Source organism: Eublepharis macularius, chromosome 12 (genome assembly GCF_028583425.1).
Source record: "Eublepharis macularius isolate TG4126 chromosome 12, MPM_Emac_v1.0, whole genome shotgun sequence".
Classification (NCBI taxonomy): Eukaryota; Metazoa; Chordata; class Lepidosauria; order Squamata; family Eublepharidae; genus Eublepharis; species Eublepharis macularius.
In genome coordinates, this window is record NC_072801.1 from 75,899,880 (window position 1) to 75,918,751 (window position 18,872).

The 18,872-nt window shown below is 43.2% G+C and overlaps 1 protein-coding gene across 1 annotated transcript in view; it reads left to right on the forward strand.

Annotated features, from left to right (window-relative positions):
* LOC129339980 (uncharacterized) overlaps positions 1-18,872 on the forward strand; it is a 196,399-nt gene that overhangs the window by 170,250 nt on the left and 7,277 nt on the right. The window contains exons 13-19 of the mRNA XM_054994533.1: positions 1,116-1,442; positions 2,167-2,330; positions 3,313-3,345; positions 9,412-9,478; positions 15,385-15,699; positions 16,451-16,777; positions 17,560-17,898. Of these exons, the coding sequence (XP_054850508.1) occupies positions 1,116-1,442; positions 2,167-2,330; positions 3,313-3,345; positions 9,412-9,478; positions 15,385-15,699; positions 16,451-16,777; positions 17,560-17,898 (1,572 nt within the window). The remainder of the gene's footprint in view (positions 1-1,115; positions 1,443-2,166; positions 2,331-3,312; positions 3,346-9,411; positions 9,479-15,384; positions 15,700-16,450; positions 16,778-17,559; positions 17,899-18,872) is intronic.

Sequence of the window (18,872 nt, forward strand, 5' to 3'; positions counted from 1 at the left end):
AGATCAGCTGAAAATTCTGGGACATTTCCACACGGCTCCCCGCTGCTCGTAACAGCCCAGAAGATCGCACAAAAAATGCAATCTTCCACGGGTTTTGCACTATCTTCCAGGTTGTTGCGAGCAGCGGGGAGCCATGTGGAATGGCCCTGGAGGTTTTTTGTCTTCCTCTGGGCATAGAGCAGAGGCCACTGGTGAAGGTGAGAAGGGGGGATAGCTGTGAATGGCCTGCATTGTGCAGGGAATTGGACTAGATGACCCTTGATATTCCTTCCAGCTCTGTATTTTCATGTGGTTATCATATGGTTAAACATAAATAAATGTCAAATTCCAAAAGCACAAATCAGCAAGCAAGAAGGCTGTGTTCCCTCGTCTACAATGGACTTGAACCTCCAGTTACCTTACCAGCATATTTAAAGTCCATGACGGTTCCCCGATATTGAGATATTTTCTCGGCTGCTAGATTGAATGTTGTATTAACCCTAGAAATGAACAGTCACTTTTTGAGAATTTCCTTTTCAGAACGCTGAGGTTTCTGCAAAAAGGGAAAGATGGGGACCTTGCCTCATCTAGTTATTGAATGTCCCAATTTCAGCAAGGAGAGACCTCGATACTTGAGAAGAATGAGCTCGCAAATATTAATTAGAGCCTTTCTTTTCTTTTGCAAGATAAGGACCAGGTCACTGGCATCCTACCTTTTAGCAATTCATCTTAAACATTTTTTTAAAACCCTTTGTGATTGGAGTGAGATACCCCACCTTTTTTTAAAAAGTGGGATTAGGCTGAAGGCTGTGGCCAAAAGAGCTATATCAGGAAAGGATAAATGTCAAGACTAGGATACTCGTTGGTTCTGGCAATGGTTAATAACCCCTGATTCAACTCAAATGCATGAGGAAAGTTGATCTGTTACCCTGGATAAGATAAAATCAGCGGGATACGGGGCTGAACCCATGTCACTCCAATGAGCTGGGTCAGCTTCACACACACTTGCTGTGTCCTGGACAAAACTGGAAGACTTTCATTTTCCACAGTTGTGAAATATCAGCAGAGGTGGTAACTGGTGGAAAGCACACATGACTTCATACCTGTTTTTAACTTATGATGATTTATTTTTGAAGGAAAGCTTCCACCTCTCCGCGACAGGATATCTATATCTATGCAACCCCCACCTTTTGAAGACCTCTTCATCAACCAAAGTGCAACTCTAACCTGCATGGCACCTCTGGCCAATGCAATGATCAATTGGACAGCCAACTGGACAATAGATGGAAAATCTGTCAACCAGCAAGCTGTGACCACCCAAGTCTTGGATGAAGCCAACAGTACTTCCTGGATCTATAGCCTCTTGAAAGTGAACCTTACCAAATGGAAAGCCACCATGACATTCAGCTGTGACATCTATACTGGACTAGAGGAAGCTGACATACAATATGAGCAAAAGAATGGTGAGAATTTATGGGAAGGGTGGGCTGGACATGGAAGATATGAGGTATGACAGGTAACAACAGGGTGGTTTGGGAATACAGCGAAGTCAGAGAGTGCTTTGAATATGTGGACCACCTAATCAACAAGTATATTGATTTGGACTGCAGCTGGTGTTTGGGGCTACTGAGCAAAATCTCAATCACTTTTAAAAGTATAAGGCCTCCAGAACAGTGGGTTGCAACCACTGATTTTAGGCCATATCTATATGAAAACTTTCATAATTCTTCCATGAAGAATTATGAGAATTATTGTTGGGTGACTGTACTAAGTATCATTTTAGAGATCCTTAACCCCTACCTTCAAATTTCCCAGATTATACTCAGAAGGAACAATTGATTAGGCAAGATAGATCTGCAGTATGGATTAGACTTTTTGTTCCCATAATCATGTTTCCTTGTCACAAGCCAGACACCAGTTACCAGGTGCAAACCTAAGAGAAAGGCTATTGCAGTCATACCCTGTTTGTGGGTTTCCCAGAAGCACCTTACTGTGGGAAACAGCATGCTGGACTTCCTGAACCTTTTGTCTAATCCAGGAGAGCTTTTATGCGCACCAAAGAGAATGCCTCTGGAAAATCTCCGTGTCTCTTTCTTCCACCAAACTCTTTTTCGTTACATTTGCTTTCTTTGCTTATTTGTAATTCTGCTCCACAGAATGACATTTTCATCTCATCTCATTCTGCAGAACCCTGGGACTGGGCCATCACAAGTGCTGACATTACCTCCAATGTAACCACTGATATGTACTGCGAATTAATTGAGATGGATGGTGCCTGGAACAGGGTCTCTACTTACCTGATCCTGTTTCTTCTTTCACTCTTCTATGGGGGCCTTGTCACTTTCGTTAAGGTAAAAAAGGGGGAGAGGGTTTTGGACTCCAATCACAGCAGCACTAAACACAGAGAGCTAGTTTGGTGTAGTGGTTGAAGAGTGGTGGGACTCTAATCTGGATTTAATTCCCCACTCGTCTCCTTGAAGCCAACTGGGTGACCTTGGGCCAGTCACAGCTCTCTCTGCCCCACTCATCTCACAGGGTGATTGTCGTGCGGATAATAACACACTTTGTAAACTGTACCAAGTGTGATATTAAGTTGTCCTGAAGGGCAGTATATAAATGGAATGTGTGGTGGTGGTTTGGAAAACACTCTTTCCGGCTACCCACCCATCAACTTCTTCTGAATTTTCTCTTTCTTCCTTTGTGCCATTTCCCCATCCATGTGGTTCCCCACCCCATCCATGCATAACCCTTACATTATGGAATCATAAATATGCAAGGGAACCAAGTAAGGATCATCCAAGACCACTAGTCTTACAGGGTATCTTGTGCTGAAGCACAGTTTCAAGATATCTATCCATATCGGTTTTCCAAGCATCCTAACAGAAGTCCACAACGTTCCTAAGAAAGATAGTCTGATTCACACATTGTATTTTGGGGTATATCCCTAAAATGATTTAGATACATTTGAAAAGGTAATATGTACATAAACCAAGACAGATTTCTGCTTGTAAATATGTACACAAGAAAGCCAGGACAGGCCGGGGTCCTAGCTAAGTATATTTTCAAGATCAAACCTGGATTGACCACTGTGCAATGAGCGAAAAAGGCATTCGTTCTTAAGTTTTTTCCCCAATGTCAATTGTTTCTCTCTCTCTACTTACCTATTTGTCTATCTACTGCCTATTACAAGAGCACAAGAATACTTAACAGATTAATGAGCCATATAACCTTGTATTCCCCACCAAGAGCAAACTAGATGCCCCATGTCATGTCATTCCGATAACTGATCCATAATTTAATCCATTCTTCTCCCCACCCCTTCTGTTCTTCTAGGTAAAATACTCATCACCCTCTACTCACAATAAAGCATGACTTCAGCTTTCCTCTCCATTACAAACTTCTGACTTTCTCCATTCCAATTATTGCCTACTACAATCTCGAATGACTCTACAAGACAGCAAAGCATCAAGAATGGAACACATTAGTTCATGTTGTATTGTGTTGGTTTAAACTGCATTTCAAAATTGTACTTTTTATTTTCAATCACTGTGTTGCAGTATGGTTTGCTCTGCTCTGTGCTCTGCTGCTACTTTTTTTTTGTTCAGAGATTTTTCTCACATTACGGATGTTAATTTTCTGGACTTCTCACCCATTATCTATCAAGCTAATTACATCGTGTATTATAGCTAGGTTCCTGACTCTGATTTGCAATACCACCCTCTGCCTAGATTATAAAGGCCATTTCCACACACGTTGAATAATGCACTTTCAATGCACTTTCGTAATCCTTTAGAAGTGGATTTTTTGTTCCACACATGGAAAATCAGTTTCAAATCTTCACTAAAGTGTATTGAAAGTGGATTATTCAACGTGTGTGGAAGCAGCCCATGACTCCTTTTTTCCACTCCTTGTATCTGACAAAATGAGCTCGCAAGCTCATACCTTGGAAATCTAGTTGGTCTTTAAGGTGCAACTGGACCTGGATTTTGCTCTTTAAAACTTAACTTTTCCAACATTTGGCAAATGCCCAGGCCAACCACCCCAAAGAAATTGTAACTATTTTTGATTAGCTATTTGTTGCTAAATAGCTGACAGGTGCTGTATATACTAATCAATTACTTACCATGTCCATAGATAGCCTTGAGTGAACTACTTAGCAATGGAAAGATAACAGGTTAGTTCCAGGGCAAAAAATCTGCTTGCACTAGAGCTCTTGTGCAAGCAGAAATGCAAAAAACAAGCCCTGTAGCGGCCACTTGAGATAAGTCAGACTTATGGTATCCCCATTTATAATTCCAGTTGCACAAAATGTTGTGCAACCTATTTCTGGGCACTATAATATAAAGGGAGAACAGCACAGCTGTTATACAAGGTCTTCACAAGCAGGGCTTTTTTCTGTGAAAACACGTGGTGGAACTCAGTGGGTTGCTAGCACAGGGGGCAACTCTTGGCGGGAGGTGGTGCCCCTGGTGCCACATGTGCGTGCGCAAAGGGCAGGCATGTTCCCAGGGCCAATGACATCACTTTGGAGCAGCTGGAAAAAGGGGGGAGTTTTTAAAAGTTTAAATTGCCCGCAGAGAAAATGGTCACATGGTTGGTGGCCCCGCCCCCTGATCACCAGACAGAGGGGAGTTTAGATTGCCCTCCGCGCCGAGTGGCACGGAGGGCAATCTAAACTCCCCTCTGTCTGGAGATCAGGGGGCGGGGCCACCAACCTTGTGACCATTTTCAAGAGGTTCCAGAACTCCGTTCCACCGCATTCCCGCTGAAAAAAAACCCTGTTCATAAGTCCTTTTAAGTTTCCACTTGCGCATCACCAGATCCAAGTCAACAGGTTGGTTATCAAAGATCATTGATAATGAACAACCAAGACTTTCCTACACTCATAGCACAAAATGACTCTTCTTCTCAAACTACGATTATCCACAGATACATGGTGCCTGTCAAATAGCCAAGATTCTTCTGTTTCTTTGTCCTGATATAGCACATCTGTGCATTATAGTTAGTTGTACTGTACTCAGTTACATAACACAGACATTTTATAATATTCATCACCCTCAGTGCAGACTACTACCCTCCCTGGCCTTTGACAAGTAGAGTACAAACTATGTATAAACTAAACAAAAAGGATGAGCCTCAGTTGATTTCTACTGCACTGTCCCAAAGAGCATTGACTGAACCTGTGCCCCAGTTGGGCACATCCCTTAGTTTGCCTGACTTTTTTATTCTGCTTTCACATCCATTTTGATGGTCTTGCATCCCATAGATTTCCATTATCTAACTTCTGAATCCATTTTAATAAAGTTTCTACTGCTCAATAAAGCCTTTTTGCTTCCTAACCAATGTGAGTTATTGCTTAAGACTCCTATTTTAAGAGGCATACCAATTATTAGTATGATCCTTACCATTCAAACAGTTCCATCAATGCATCTGGCATTTTACCCAGATTCACACCTATCCCGAATGCCTTATAGTCTAAACTGTGAGAGGGGAGATTACAAAGGAAAGAGTAAGCAAACTAATTGATATGGGGAAGGAATGGGGAGAGGCAAGGGATGATTCAGAAGAGTAACTAGAAGAAAAGCTGTATTGAAGGCACACCAGTTTCTGCATAGAGAACTCATTCAGAATTAGGAGATGTGCATTTGAGTCTCAACTATGTTATTGGGTAACCTCAGTTACCCATCAATAATACATTCACATATACACACCCCCAAATTTTATTGCTCATGGTTGAAGACAATGCTATCAATGGGACATACCTCCATGACTAGGTGTAGGCACAAGGAGATTAAGATTTCAGCATATATCACAAGTAAAAGAGCAAGGGGGAGGATACTAGAGCAGATCCATTTTCCTAGTCCTGAAGATCTGTTTACCTGCCACTTTCTGACATCCACTCCAGACTAGTGTACCACAAGGCAAGAGTAAGTACAGTACAGAAAGGTCAAAATAATTACCCACAGACTGTATATAGCATGCACTAAAGACCAGAAGTGTTTCATAATGCACTATTTTTGATTCCATGGACAAGGGGTATTAAGCACTTGCCTGCTCATAGGATTCTGCTAGCATATTTGTATATGTATGAGATGGGAAGGCAGTGGTTTTCTGGACAAAGGTAACAATGTAGGAGAGCCATCCTTTCCCCCATCAAAACAAGGACCTGTGTCCCAGATTTTCTTACTGAAATTGGACATATAGGGGTCTTAGTAGACCATACACTGAACATGAATCAGCAGTGTGATGTGGTAGCTAAAAATGCCAATGTGATTTTGGGCTGGATCAACAAAAGTATAGTGTCCAGTTCACGTACAGTTATAGTATTGCTGTACTCTGCTCTGCTTAGACCTCACCTAGAGTATTGTGTTCAGTTTTGGGAACCACAGTTTAAGAAGGATATAGACACGCTGGAACATGTCCAGAGGAGAGCAATGAAGATGGTGAGGGGTCTGGAGACCAAATCCTATGAAGAAAGATTGAAGGGGTTCAGTATGTTTAGCCTGGAGAGGAGACAACTGAGAGGTGATACGATAACCATCTTCAAGTACTTGAAGGGCTGTCATGTAGAGGAAGGCATGGAGTTGTTTTCCACTGGCCCAGAAAGTTGGACCAGAACCAACGTGTTGAAATTAAATCAAAAGAGTTTTCGGCAAAACATTAGGAAGAACTTCCTGACAGTTAGAGCGGTCCCTCAGTGGAACAGGCTTCTTGGGTAGGTGGTGGGCTCTCCTTCATTGGAGGTTTTTAAGCACAGGCTAGATGGCCATCTGACAGCAATGCTGATTCTGTGAACCTAAGCAGATCATGAGAGGGAAGGCAGGAAGGGTTACATCAGTGTTTAGTTCTTGTGGCACCTTCTTACATGCCCAGGGTAATGCCAATCATCACTTTGAGGTCAGGTAGTAATTTTCCCCAGGCCAATTTGGCCAGGGATCTTGGAGGGTTTTTTGCCATCTTTTGGGCATGGAGCAGGGGTCGCTGGGGGTGTGGAGGGGGGAGGTAATTGTGAATTTCCTGCATTGTGCAAGGGGTTGGACTAGATGACCCTGGAGGTATCTTCTAACCTTATGATCTTATAATATCACAAGCCCTGTTTGCTTCAGAGACCACAGCATGCATAGAACACTAACCAGAAAAATATTTTTGCCAGATGCTGAGAAAGTTTGAATGAAAAAGAAAGCAAACATGTTATTGCCAATTAATTTGCCACATTAATCTGATTCCCCAACAACAAGGAAATGAGTTTCTATTCAAAGCTTCGCATGCAACATATGGCCATCAGCATCTGTGCGCCTGCAGTAGCCCTTGGCCAAAAGTGGAAGCATTTGTCCCCAGCTGTTTGTGTACACAGGATACATCTGTTCTCAAAATGACTTACCAATATGTCCCTTCGGACCTTAGCCACAGTGCCATGAGTAACAAAAATCAGGAGGAAATGCATGCCACAAATTTCAATCTTGCCAGATTTACAGTGTAATCCTAAACAGAATTATACCCTTCTAAATCTACTGAAGTCAATGTATTTAAAAGGCTGTAACTCTACTTAGGATTGCACTTTAATACTTGCTCTGAAAAATAATCAACAATAAATGAAAAGAGGGCACCTGTTGGGCTTCTGGTCATTAAGTTCAACATTTTCTAAAGAACTGGCAAGTTTAAAGAAGTCAGCTGCTGTCCAGAAAGAGGAATAGCCAGCCACCCCTCAGTGGCAGAATGTCCATGTTTTTAATGTATATAGTCACAATCATGTAAGTGTTCACCAATGTCTCCTGGCCATACTACTGTGATTTTAACAGTAATAGAGCCAGAGAGTGGTGAGTGGGTCCATGGCTCATCACGAAGAAGAGATTTTCCCAACCTAAGAAATCCACTCCAAAAAGCTACCTAATTTGTGGCACAAAATCTTCCACTTCAATAATGGAAAATTTCTTTTTAGGAAAATTTTTAATTTTAAAAAATCAGTGGTATTTGTTGCCCCCGAATCTGATCCAAACAAAGACTATACCCACTCAAGATTTCCCTGGCAGTTCTTTCAAGATTACCATTATACCACATACTTTAGCCCTGCTAGGGCAATCTCTTTTAGCTACTGTGACTGTGAACCAGGTGGGTAAAGAGATTATTATTTAGCAGAAGGTGCTTGTTAGAAGCATTTAAAAACTTCTCCTTATTCAATTCTTATTTCTAATGCAAAGAAATTCTAGCAAGAGTCATCTAGGTTTCAGTTGTTTAGGAAAATATTGCTGAACTATGGTAGCCTAACCTCTGTTGAAGAAATCCATATTGTAATAGGAGAGGTAAACATTTTAGCTGTAAAGTCCCAACTAGACAATTCATGTGACAGACGTGCAATTGCACAAGGTGTTGGGGGAATTAATGTTCCCAAGTGCCCCAGGGCACAGATTGGCTCAGGAGCATGATGCGGATGGCTGGGGCTTCAGCTTTCCTTCCCACACCATTTTCTTGAGCCGAAACCACCAAAGGGTAGACCGTTTGCTTTACTGTGGAAGCAGGTTCCATATGCACTCAATGCAGCGTGCGGAGCCCTACCATGGGGCAATCAAGGGCCCTGATTGGGAAGGCAGTGCAGGAGGCCAAAGCCCCTCCCAAACATACACTGTCCCTGGGCTGAATTTAGGGATCCCATTCCCATGGTGGGGGCGGAGGATTCCCCACTTTCACTGTCCATGCCCCACCACCACTTATGTGGCCAGCAGGGGGGAAGGTGCAGGAACAGGCCTCCCAAGACGGCAGGATAACATCATTCCCAGGAAGTGATGTTGTCGCACCACCCCAAGAGCACTCCCGCACTTCACAGCAGGCTGATTTAGGCTCCAAATTGGCCTGTTTGGAGCATAAATCGGCCTGCTGCAAAGCTTGTGGATACCCCCACACCTGCGCAATTACATCACTTCCAGGAACTGAGGTCAGATGAAAAGGTAAGCACTGGGTCCCCCCCGCCCCCGCTCCCATCAGGAGGGTAAGGGGAGGGAACCTAGCAACCGTACTGAATTAGGCTCTGGAGTGCTTGGGACTAGAAGCATTAGTTCCCTAACATCATGTGTGACTGCATTTTAACAATGTTTAATTGTTATTTTTTTAAAAAAGACTAATAAATAAAGCAAATGATGGGAGTTTGGTTAAGCATATCCTTACAAGCTCTGGTAAGCTCTGTTGTTGTTTGGCCAGAAATTGAATTTGTGGATTTTGAAATGAAGTCAACAAGACAAGAAAAACAACAGGAGAAAAAGAGGAAGTCCAGCCTGGGGAAAAGTTTCATGTGTCCCCCTTCCAAAACCTCAGACAACCTCAGTCAAATTATTCAGACCGTCCTGCAAGCAATAAGGATGTCGCAAGGTGTAATTTTTTTTTCAGTGCCATTTTTGAAAACATAATTAGGGGAAAACTCTGGAGGCCCCATTAGAATAGCCACAGACTGTGGTTCAACAGCAGCCGAGGCCTGGTTTCTCCTCAGACAGATGCAGCCTTTGGCTAGGTGAGTAAAATGGGGTTTCATTCTGTATTTCTTGTACCTTGGAAAGATAGAAACAAAGAGAAGGGTGGAGGGGAAAGGGCTTCTGGGATGAGCTCCTTCCCCAGAAAAGGAGAGAATGGTGAGGTGATGTCCTTGCGTATTATTAGTATTTAGCATTAGTATTAAAAGTAACTTTTAGTACTAGTACTAGTATTACTGGTAGTACCAGTATTAATACTAAATTATTTCCATTTGTGTTCCAAATTCTCATCCTAAATTCAGAGGTTCCAGCAGGTACGAGAACGAGAATTTCTGTGTTCTGGTTTCTCATACTGATTTCCAGCCTTCTAAGGTGATGCTGAATCAATAGGCCAACTTGCTCTTATTTATTGTTCCTGGGTTGTGAATGATTTTGGAGGGTTAGGGAACTCGACTCCCCAACATTTTCCCCCAAGATACCCTAGAAGCAGTTTCCCTGGAATGCAGGGCTCAGCTGAGGGCCAAGCTACAAGTGACGAATGACACTTGAACGGCAAGTGTATTTCTCCCTGTTCACTTGCCCTCCATTCAATCCACTTGCCGTTCAAGTGTCATTTGTCACTTGTAGCTTGGCCCTCAGACTCGCTGAGCACTTCAGGGAAATGAGCAAGAAGCAAAAAGCTGAAAGATAATTAGGAGGAAAGTGAGCTTTTAAAAAAAATTAACCATATGCTGAAGTACTATTCTCTGAACAATTTATTTAACAGTCAAAAAATTTAACTGGCCGCACTGTTGATTCCTAATGGGAAATTTTATGATACGTTATTCAGCACATACTTTGGCATTAGGTGCTATAATTCTAGTCACATCCATCCCTGTTTTCCTGAAGTCAGCAGGGATGCACCCAAGCCTTTCAGATCTACAGCAGCTCCAGTCCAAGCAAGGGAAACAAACATGGTCTCTCCTGAAGGCCATTACTGAGCTGGAAGAGAACTGGATGGCTCCCTGCTGAGCTGCAACTAAAAGTAATGCCACAGCTTCAAGTGGAGTTTCAAGGAAGCTAAAACCGCCCTGCAGCTTCTCTAGCCTCAGCCTAAACTTGCAACTCAGCAGAGAGCAGTCCTATTCCCTTGCCTCTGCAAGCACTGGATGGATTGAGGAATCCAGCCAAGCCTATCATATATCAGCTGAGAGAGCTGTGTCTCCCAGATTAACTAAGGGCCAAGCTACACGTGACGAATGACACTTGAACGGCAAGTGGATTGAGTGGAGGGCAAGTGAACAGGGAGAAATACACTTGCTGTTCAAGTGTCATTCGTCATGTGTAGCTTGGCCCTCAGACAGCGGAAGACTTAAGCAGCAGGGTGGCCATCCTCCCTGTATCCACCACTCTTTTCTCAGTTTTCTTTTGGAAAACTGCAGGGTAGGGGACACAAGATCTTGTTCACTATTCTGCTGGAAAAGCTGAACTCCAGCTTTGGGACTGCTCAGCGTAGGAAACCCAGCGGCATGTCACCTGAGAGGCATGGAACTTTTCAGATCAACTACAGCTGTAGCTGAAGTAGGAAGAGCACCCAGGGTCACCTTGAAGCCCATGGCTCAGCTGGGGAAGAACAGAGTGGCTCCCTGTTTTGCTATAGCTTGTGAGTGGAACCTAGCTACCCTCTTTGAAGACCCATACTCAGCAGGGAAGGCAGCAAGCTGCCAAAGCTAACATTCCCCTCAGCCTGTGGGCAACCCGCTGCTGAGCTAAATGAGTTGTAGCCTCCTCAGATCTTTATAGCTAAGGCAGCAGGGATGTGTAGTGCTTACCTGGGAAAAATCCAAGCACCAAATCTCTAGCGGGTTTGAGAGCCTCCATCCCTCTGAAAGCTGAGCTTAGCTTCAGACTAATTAGCTCCTAGCTGAGCTAGGGCTTGGAAAACATGGGGAGAGCATCCAACTTCTGAGAAGAACAGGGTGGTCACCTAGGAGTCCTGGAAGCCTTCCTAGCTAGCAATTTTAATTTTAAGATAGTTATATCAGGGGTGCAAGGGAGCAAACCTACTCTCTGGAAAGATTGGTGCTCAGTTGTGAAAGTGATGGATAGTTACCTGTTGCACTATGGATTTTAGAATGGAAAGGGAAGCACCTGTCCAACCTCTTCTGTATTCTGAAGCCAACTGCTCAACTGGGGAACCCTTGGATCCTTGTTCCAGCTGTGGCTTTGAGAATTATGGGGGAAGCACCCAGCACCCTTTTAACTTCCCCATGCTGAATGCTAGAAAAGCCCATTATACCACCTGCTTTCCCAGGTGGCAGATCAGTAGGGAATTATGCAGGACTCGCCCAGCAAAATGACAGATGTCAGAAAGACTATGAAGATCCTAGTTGCTTCCCCACAGCCTGCATTCCCAAAGCTGGAGCCTCACAGCTGTGCATATATCCCAGCTGAATACTGGCTTTCAGTCACCTCCATCCAGCACAAGTCCCATTTGAGAACCATGCTAGAGAGGCTCGAGGGAGCCCTGTGCGTTCCATGGGCTTAACTAGGGGGACTGCATGCACTGCAGCTCAGTGTTGTTCTGCAAATTTGTGGGGAGGACTTGATCCTTCTCTGAAGCTGCTGTTGACCTAGGAGCCTTGCCTGTCTGTCAGTTGAGTGGCAGCCTTCTGGAGGGTTGGGGGCCAATCCTTTCCTGAAGCTCATGTTTTGTTGGATTCACAAAATTCTTCTTAGTGAAAGAAGGCTGCAAAGGAGACCCTGGCCTTCCCAAAACAAGTACCTTTTTCTGGAAGAATGATAGCACCCAACTAAACTGAGCTTCAGTGAGACCCATCCCACCTGTAAGTGCTACTGATCTATGTTGGAGTCCGGTGGCACCTTAAAAGCTAACAAGATTCCCAGGGTATAAGCAGTCAGAGTAGAAGCTCCCCTCATTAGATACCATTTGTCAGAAGGGAGTTTCACTCTCGTAAGGTTATATCCTGGTACCCTTACAGTGCAATCCTAAGCAGAGTTACTCCAGTCTAAACCCACTGATTTCAATGGGCATAGACTCGCACAACTCTGCTTAGGATTACACTGTTATTGGTCTTTAAGGTGCTACTGGACTTCAACCTTGTTCTTCTACTGCAGACAAACACGGCTACCACCTAATTCTATGAATCTGAAAGAATCTTAGAATCATAGGGTTGGAAGGGACCTCCAGGGTCATCTAGTCCAGCCTTCCTGCGTAATGCAGGAAATTCACAACTACCTCCCCCCCCCAAACCCCCAGTGACCCCTGCTCCATGCCCAGAAAATGGCAAAACACCCCCAGGATCCCTAGCCAAACTGGTCTGGGGAAAATTACTACCTGACCCCAAGATGACGATTGGCATTACCTTGGGCATGTATGAAGGTTCCACAAGAACTAAGCACTGGTGTAACCCTTCCTGCCCTCCCCCTCATGATCTGCCCAGGTTCACAGAATCAGCATTGCTGTCACATGGCCATCTAGTTGATTGTCCGATAATTCTGAGACCTACAGCTCAACAGGGAAGCATCCGATTGTTCTCCAGCTAAGTACTCTGCTTTACTCTGGCTGCTCAGCTGTCTGCTGCTGTATCTAGAATAAATTTAAAGCACTACAATCGGAAAGGCTTTCATGGTTCCCAGTGAATGGTGGGCTACAGAAAAAGCAAAGGAGGTGCCAGAGAGACACTAGTGCACCCCACGTCCCAGCTAGCTTCTCAAGATCTGAAACCCTTCCTGGTTAAGTAAGGGCTACAAACTGGAGACTTCAAAAATAAAGCAGTGGTTTTTTTAAAAAAAAATGTCATCCATAAGAGATTTGTTAAAAAAATGTCATCCATACGTCTCCATTCCTGATAGCTCTGTTCCATATAAAAATAGAGACAGAAGCCACTCACAGTAAATGCCTTCCTTAAATAAATAACATGCCCCCTTTAGGGCCCTTCTGATCTCCTCAGTAATATTAGCCAAAGGAGGGCTTTTTAAAGGAAAACTTCCACATAATAAAAATGAGAGTAGACTTGAAAATGCCTTCTTCAGTCAGGGAGAATCTTAGGACAAAACTGAGCAGATCAAGTGGGTGTAATTTGAAGCAGTTCCTTTAATATCAATTTGATGTGAGGCAATTATCAAGTGTTATTTTTTAGCTCTATGCCACAAAAGGCTTCAGCGGCAGATTTCTGCATATGAAATCTCTATTGAAGGGACTAAGCTTTTTTCCCCTGGCTAGTTGGCAACCTTACTTCAGAGAACAGCAGGATTTGAGTACAGGGGCTCCTTAGAGACCAAGAAAATTTTCAAAGTATAAGCCTTTGAGACTCAAAGCTCCCTTCTTCAGTCACAAGTCTTCAACGTAAGTCTGAAAAAGGGAGCTCTGACTCTCAAAAGCTCACACCCTGAAAATCTTGTTGGTCTCTGTGGTGCCACAGGACTCAAATTCTAAATGTTCTACTGCAGACCAACATGGCTACCCACCTAAACTTACTTCAGAGAGGGGGAAATAACATGTCAACAGTTCTTTTTCAATAAAAAATATTCCTCTGCTTAAAAACAAAACACATTAAAATTTTGCGGGAAGGATTGGACAGTTAAGTGAGAACTCCCTGTGGCTCCACAGTCCTGCAGTCCTCTCATTTCTTTGCAGACCTTGGGAAAGCTCAGGCAACAACTGAGGTCTCCTCACCTAAAAGCCAATTATCAGCTGGCTAAAGAAGAGCATATGTAAGACTAACAAAATTTGTGGTAGGATATGAGTTTCCTTGAGTTAAAGCTCACTTCTTCAGAGCTGTGACTCACGAAAACTCATACCCTACCACAAATTCTGTTAATCTTATAGGTGCTACTGGACTCTTGCTCTTTTCTACTGCTACAGACAGACTAACATGGCTACCCATCTTGATCCAGCTAGCTAAACATTAACCTCAGGCTAGGTGGAGGCTGCAAATTAGATCCATTAGTTTAGGAGTAGCTTTAGGAAGAGTTTTCTTCTCTGAGCCTTGTGGATGCCCAGTGTTCAGCAAAGGATGGGTACAACCCTGAGTTCAGCCCAGGTTTCAGAAGAGCTCAGTAGAAAATGACTCAACTGTCATGAAGATTGACACTCCTCCACGAGCTGTGAAAAACTTGTGGAGAAATTATGACTCCACCTGCCCACATTTCTGTTTAGGGGCATACACACACACACACACCCCAACACACATACACACTTCTGGTCTCTTACAAGCTTCTCTATGGCCAACTTCCCTCAAACTACCAACTTTTCCTCAGCCCAGCTGACTATTGGTTCCCAAAGTCTCACAGGAAGGTCTCCTCTCTGAACTTTCATTCCGCTATGGACCCAGATCTGAGCATTTCAACAATGGCTGGACCCACCTTCCAGCCAAAAGTAACATGAGAAAGCACCAAGATCTAAAATATCAGACAGTCTAATTTGATCAGTCAACAGCAACTTAATCCACCTCAGAGAAAAAAAAGTTGTGGACGGTGGACGCCTCTCCCTATATAGACCCCGGAGAACGCTTCGATCAGCTGGAAAACATCTGCTGATGGTCCCTGGTCCCAGGGAGGCACAGTTGCCCTCAACCAGAGCCAGGGCCTTTTTGGTCCTGGCTCCAACCTGGTGGAACTCTCTGTCTGAGGACACCCAGGCCTGTGAGGATCTTATATCATTTCGACGGGCCTGTAAGATGTTCCGCCAGGGGTATGGTCAAGGCCAGTATTAGATCCTTACCGAGCCTCCCACCGGCCTCCCACATAGCATGGGGCTATGTAGTGCCCACTTGTTAACTAGAAATGTAAATAATAATAATAATAATAATAATAATAATAATAATAATAATAGTTTTCCTTTTGCAACAAAGAAGGGGTTTGCTTTCTTTTGATTAAACAATTATGGCTGAACAGATAACACTTCTAAAAACTCTCCATGCTTATTTTTTTCCTTCTCTTGCAGTTTCTCCAAGTGCCCCTTCTCTTTTCCCCCTCATTTTACCCTCTGAGAGACTCCCAAGCAACGGACGCATCACCATCGGGTGCTTAGCCAAGGATGTCGTGCCTCCCGTGGACAGTTTCACCTGGGACGACCTGAACAATGTCAGCATCAATGCAAATTATATTAAGCAATTCCCTTCTGTTTTCAACCCTAATGGGACTTTCACCTTAAGCTCGCAGGTGTCTGTCTCTGTCAATGACTGGCGGAATTTTGAGCCATTCTTTTGCAAGGCTAATAACACCGTTGGAACCACATTGGCACGAGTCACTCGTCAAAGTAAGTGAACTTATTTGGTTTCTCTTGTTCAGCCAGCAGCATCCATACACAAATGAACCACAACTCTAGGAAACAATTTCAGAAAATAGTTTCTAAGGCTGCCGCAACAGCAATCCTCATTAACTGATTTATTATTTTTGTCATTATTATATTAAATATATCCCACTCTTCTGCCTTGAAACCACAAGTCAGTTTGCAATGTTTTTAACAGAGAATTATGGCATAAAGTTGGATAGGCAAGGCTTCCATCAAGAATTAATACTTACACATTCCATCCAACTCTGTAATAACTAGTTAGTTCCTAAATTGCTACATCACTCTTTCTTAACACAATGAATAATTCCCAAAGTCCAACTCAGACCTAAGATTTATTTTAATATACAATTACTAGTTTCTTAAATAAAGAGAGTCAGAGAAAGAAACAAGGGAATTAAGGCTGCAATCCTAAGGACACTTTCCTGGGAGTAAGCCCCACTGAATAACATGGGACTCTCTTCTGAGTAGACCTATCTAGGATTGTTCTCTAAGTCTGTCTGGAAGCCTCTCTGTCCTAGGAGCCTTCAAATGAAAGCCTAGATCCCACAAATTCCTGTTAATGTTTCTACAGAAAAGATCAGAGAGAAAAATCTCTTAGAAGACAGATGAATGGGTTTGATAGCAAGGAATTCCAAATCTCTCCACATAATTATAGTTCCAAATGCTACAATAAGATCCACCTGTAATAAATCTGCTGCTCTCCTTATTCTTTAAGCTTCCTGTCTTAAACCTGAGCTGAACATCCATGCACCACGCCTAGAAGATTTTGAGAATCCTGACGGAAATGCCACCCTCGTCTGCATTGCTGTTAATTTGCACACACCGAGCACCACAGTCCAGTGGCGGAAGAATGGGCATGTGCTGGACTCTGGCTTCACCACCACTGGACCAGTCGCAGTGGGTCCTAGCGGCTACAGCATCGTCAGTGAGCTCACAGTCGATAAGAGGGACTGGATGACTGGCAAGCCATACTCCTGCGAAGTGCACAATGAGGAGTTCAGTGACATTAAGAACATTAGCAAGCCCTTGACTTGTGATTCTGGTAAGTTCTGTCCTATCTAACTACATCTGAATAGCATGTACCCTAGCAAATTATTCTAAAGCTAGGCTGATATATCTTTTCATGCCCTCATGAAGCGGAACTGAAAGGTTTCCTAGAACAGTTAGCTGTTAAGTATGATATCTGAAATAGTTACTTAGATATTTAACATTTCATGTTTTGATTTAAAATATCAGGGGTCTGAAATGCATAATAATAACAACAACAACAACAACATTTGATTCATATACCACCCTTCAGACAACTTAATGCCCACGCAAAGCGGTTTACAAAGTATGTGATTATTATCCTCACAACAATATCACCCTGTGAGGTGGGTGGGGCTGAGAGAGCTCTGACAGAGCTGTGGCTGACCCAAGGTCACCCAGCTGGCTTCAAGTGGAGGAGTGGGGAATCAAACTCGGTTCTCCAGATTAGAGTCCTGCACTCATAACCACTACACCAAACTGGTTCTTGAATTCAGGAGTATTCGTACACAAAGGAACTCTTGTCAAAAACTGAAATCTCACAACAGTAGTATCTAGAATGTAATCTGATGACTTATACCACAGCAACCTAGTTGAAGCATATTTCCCATCTCCATTCGTTGGCTGTTTCACAAATTTGCTATCCTGAATTCCAATCCTCCAAATTTCCCATTTAACTGGAAACATTTCTAAAATAATTTCAGGAATAGGAACACGTGCAGTTCACCACATATTACACATGCCATGGTCTCATTTACTATGAAACTGAACATCCTCTTTCTCTTTGGTGCTTCTCAGGCCCTTGTTCCGATGCACAAGTCCATGTGGAGACCATCCCGCCATCCTTTACCGATATTTACCTAACCAAGTCAGCCAAGTTGACCTGCAGGATTTCCAACATTCCCTATGATCAGGATCTCAAAGTCCTGGATGTCATCTGGACAAGAAAATCTGACAACAAAGAGCTGAAGACAACCAAGGGAGAGAAACAGGAGCAAGAAAACAATGAGCTGGTATTTGTAGACGCAACGGCATCTGTGTGCGTAGAAGAATGGGACAGTGGAGAGACCTTTGAGTGCAAAGTAACTCTTCCTCTTCTTCCCACAACTGAAATAAAAACTCTGACGAAGCCTAAGGGTAGGTATAAATTTTACAGCTTTAAAAAAAGATGATGCCGCCCAGAGTGTATATTGGCTTCATCAGGTCATCAGCATACTCTGGTCTGGAGTGGGCAGAATGGTTCCAAAATGTCCACCGAATCATCATTCATTTGCTTTCTTTTAAAACTTTTCTACCCACAAAGGCCTTCAGGGCACCTCAGAACACTTTCAGAGAGTGAGAACTGAAACAATACATACAACATCATAAATAATAAATAGAACAATCAAAATAACAAAGCACCAGTAAGTAGCAGTAGAACAAACTAGTCAACAAATGCCTGTAAACAAGAAAGGCCTCTTGTTGGAATCTAAAAATAAAATAAACTTGGCGCAATTTGAGTTTCACTGAGAAGAAAATTCCATATATTGAATGTTGCCCAAAAAATCTTGCCAGATTTAATCACTAGCAACCTTTCTTCAGAAGGAAGAAGCACTCCAAAGATTACCTCAGTGGCAGGCAGGTTCATATATAGACAGCAGTCATACAGGCACCTGGGTCACAAGCCATTTAGGGCTTTATCAGATAAGCCTGCACAATTCATGAATTGCCAAACTAAAGGCACCCCATCAGCCATGAACGGTCTTCAAGATTACTGGCATTCTCAAACAGGCAGCAAATGATTAAACTCCCACTTGTATTCTCTCTCTCTCACACTCGCTCATATGAACACCAATGAGAAGATGGTGGGCAGCTGCACACCTTAGAAAGGAACGAGTTGCATTTGGGCCTGTCTCCTTCCAACATTGCTCTTACCTGACCACCTTCCACCCTTTAAATTACCAGTCTAGACATCAAACAATATAAGCACCAATGACAATAATAGTTCAAACTGACTCTGTGATAGGTCTCCTAGGGACAGCGAAATCATCAAGTTATCCAATGAAAGTTATTTTCTAGAAGACCATGATATCAAAACTATGATTTGGTTAATTGTGTTGCTTTGCCAGTTT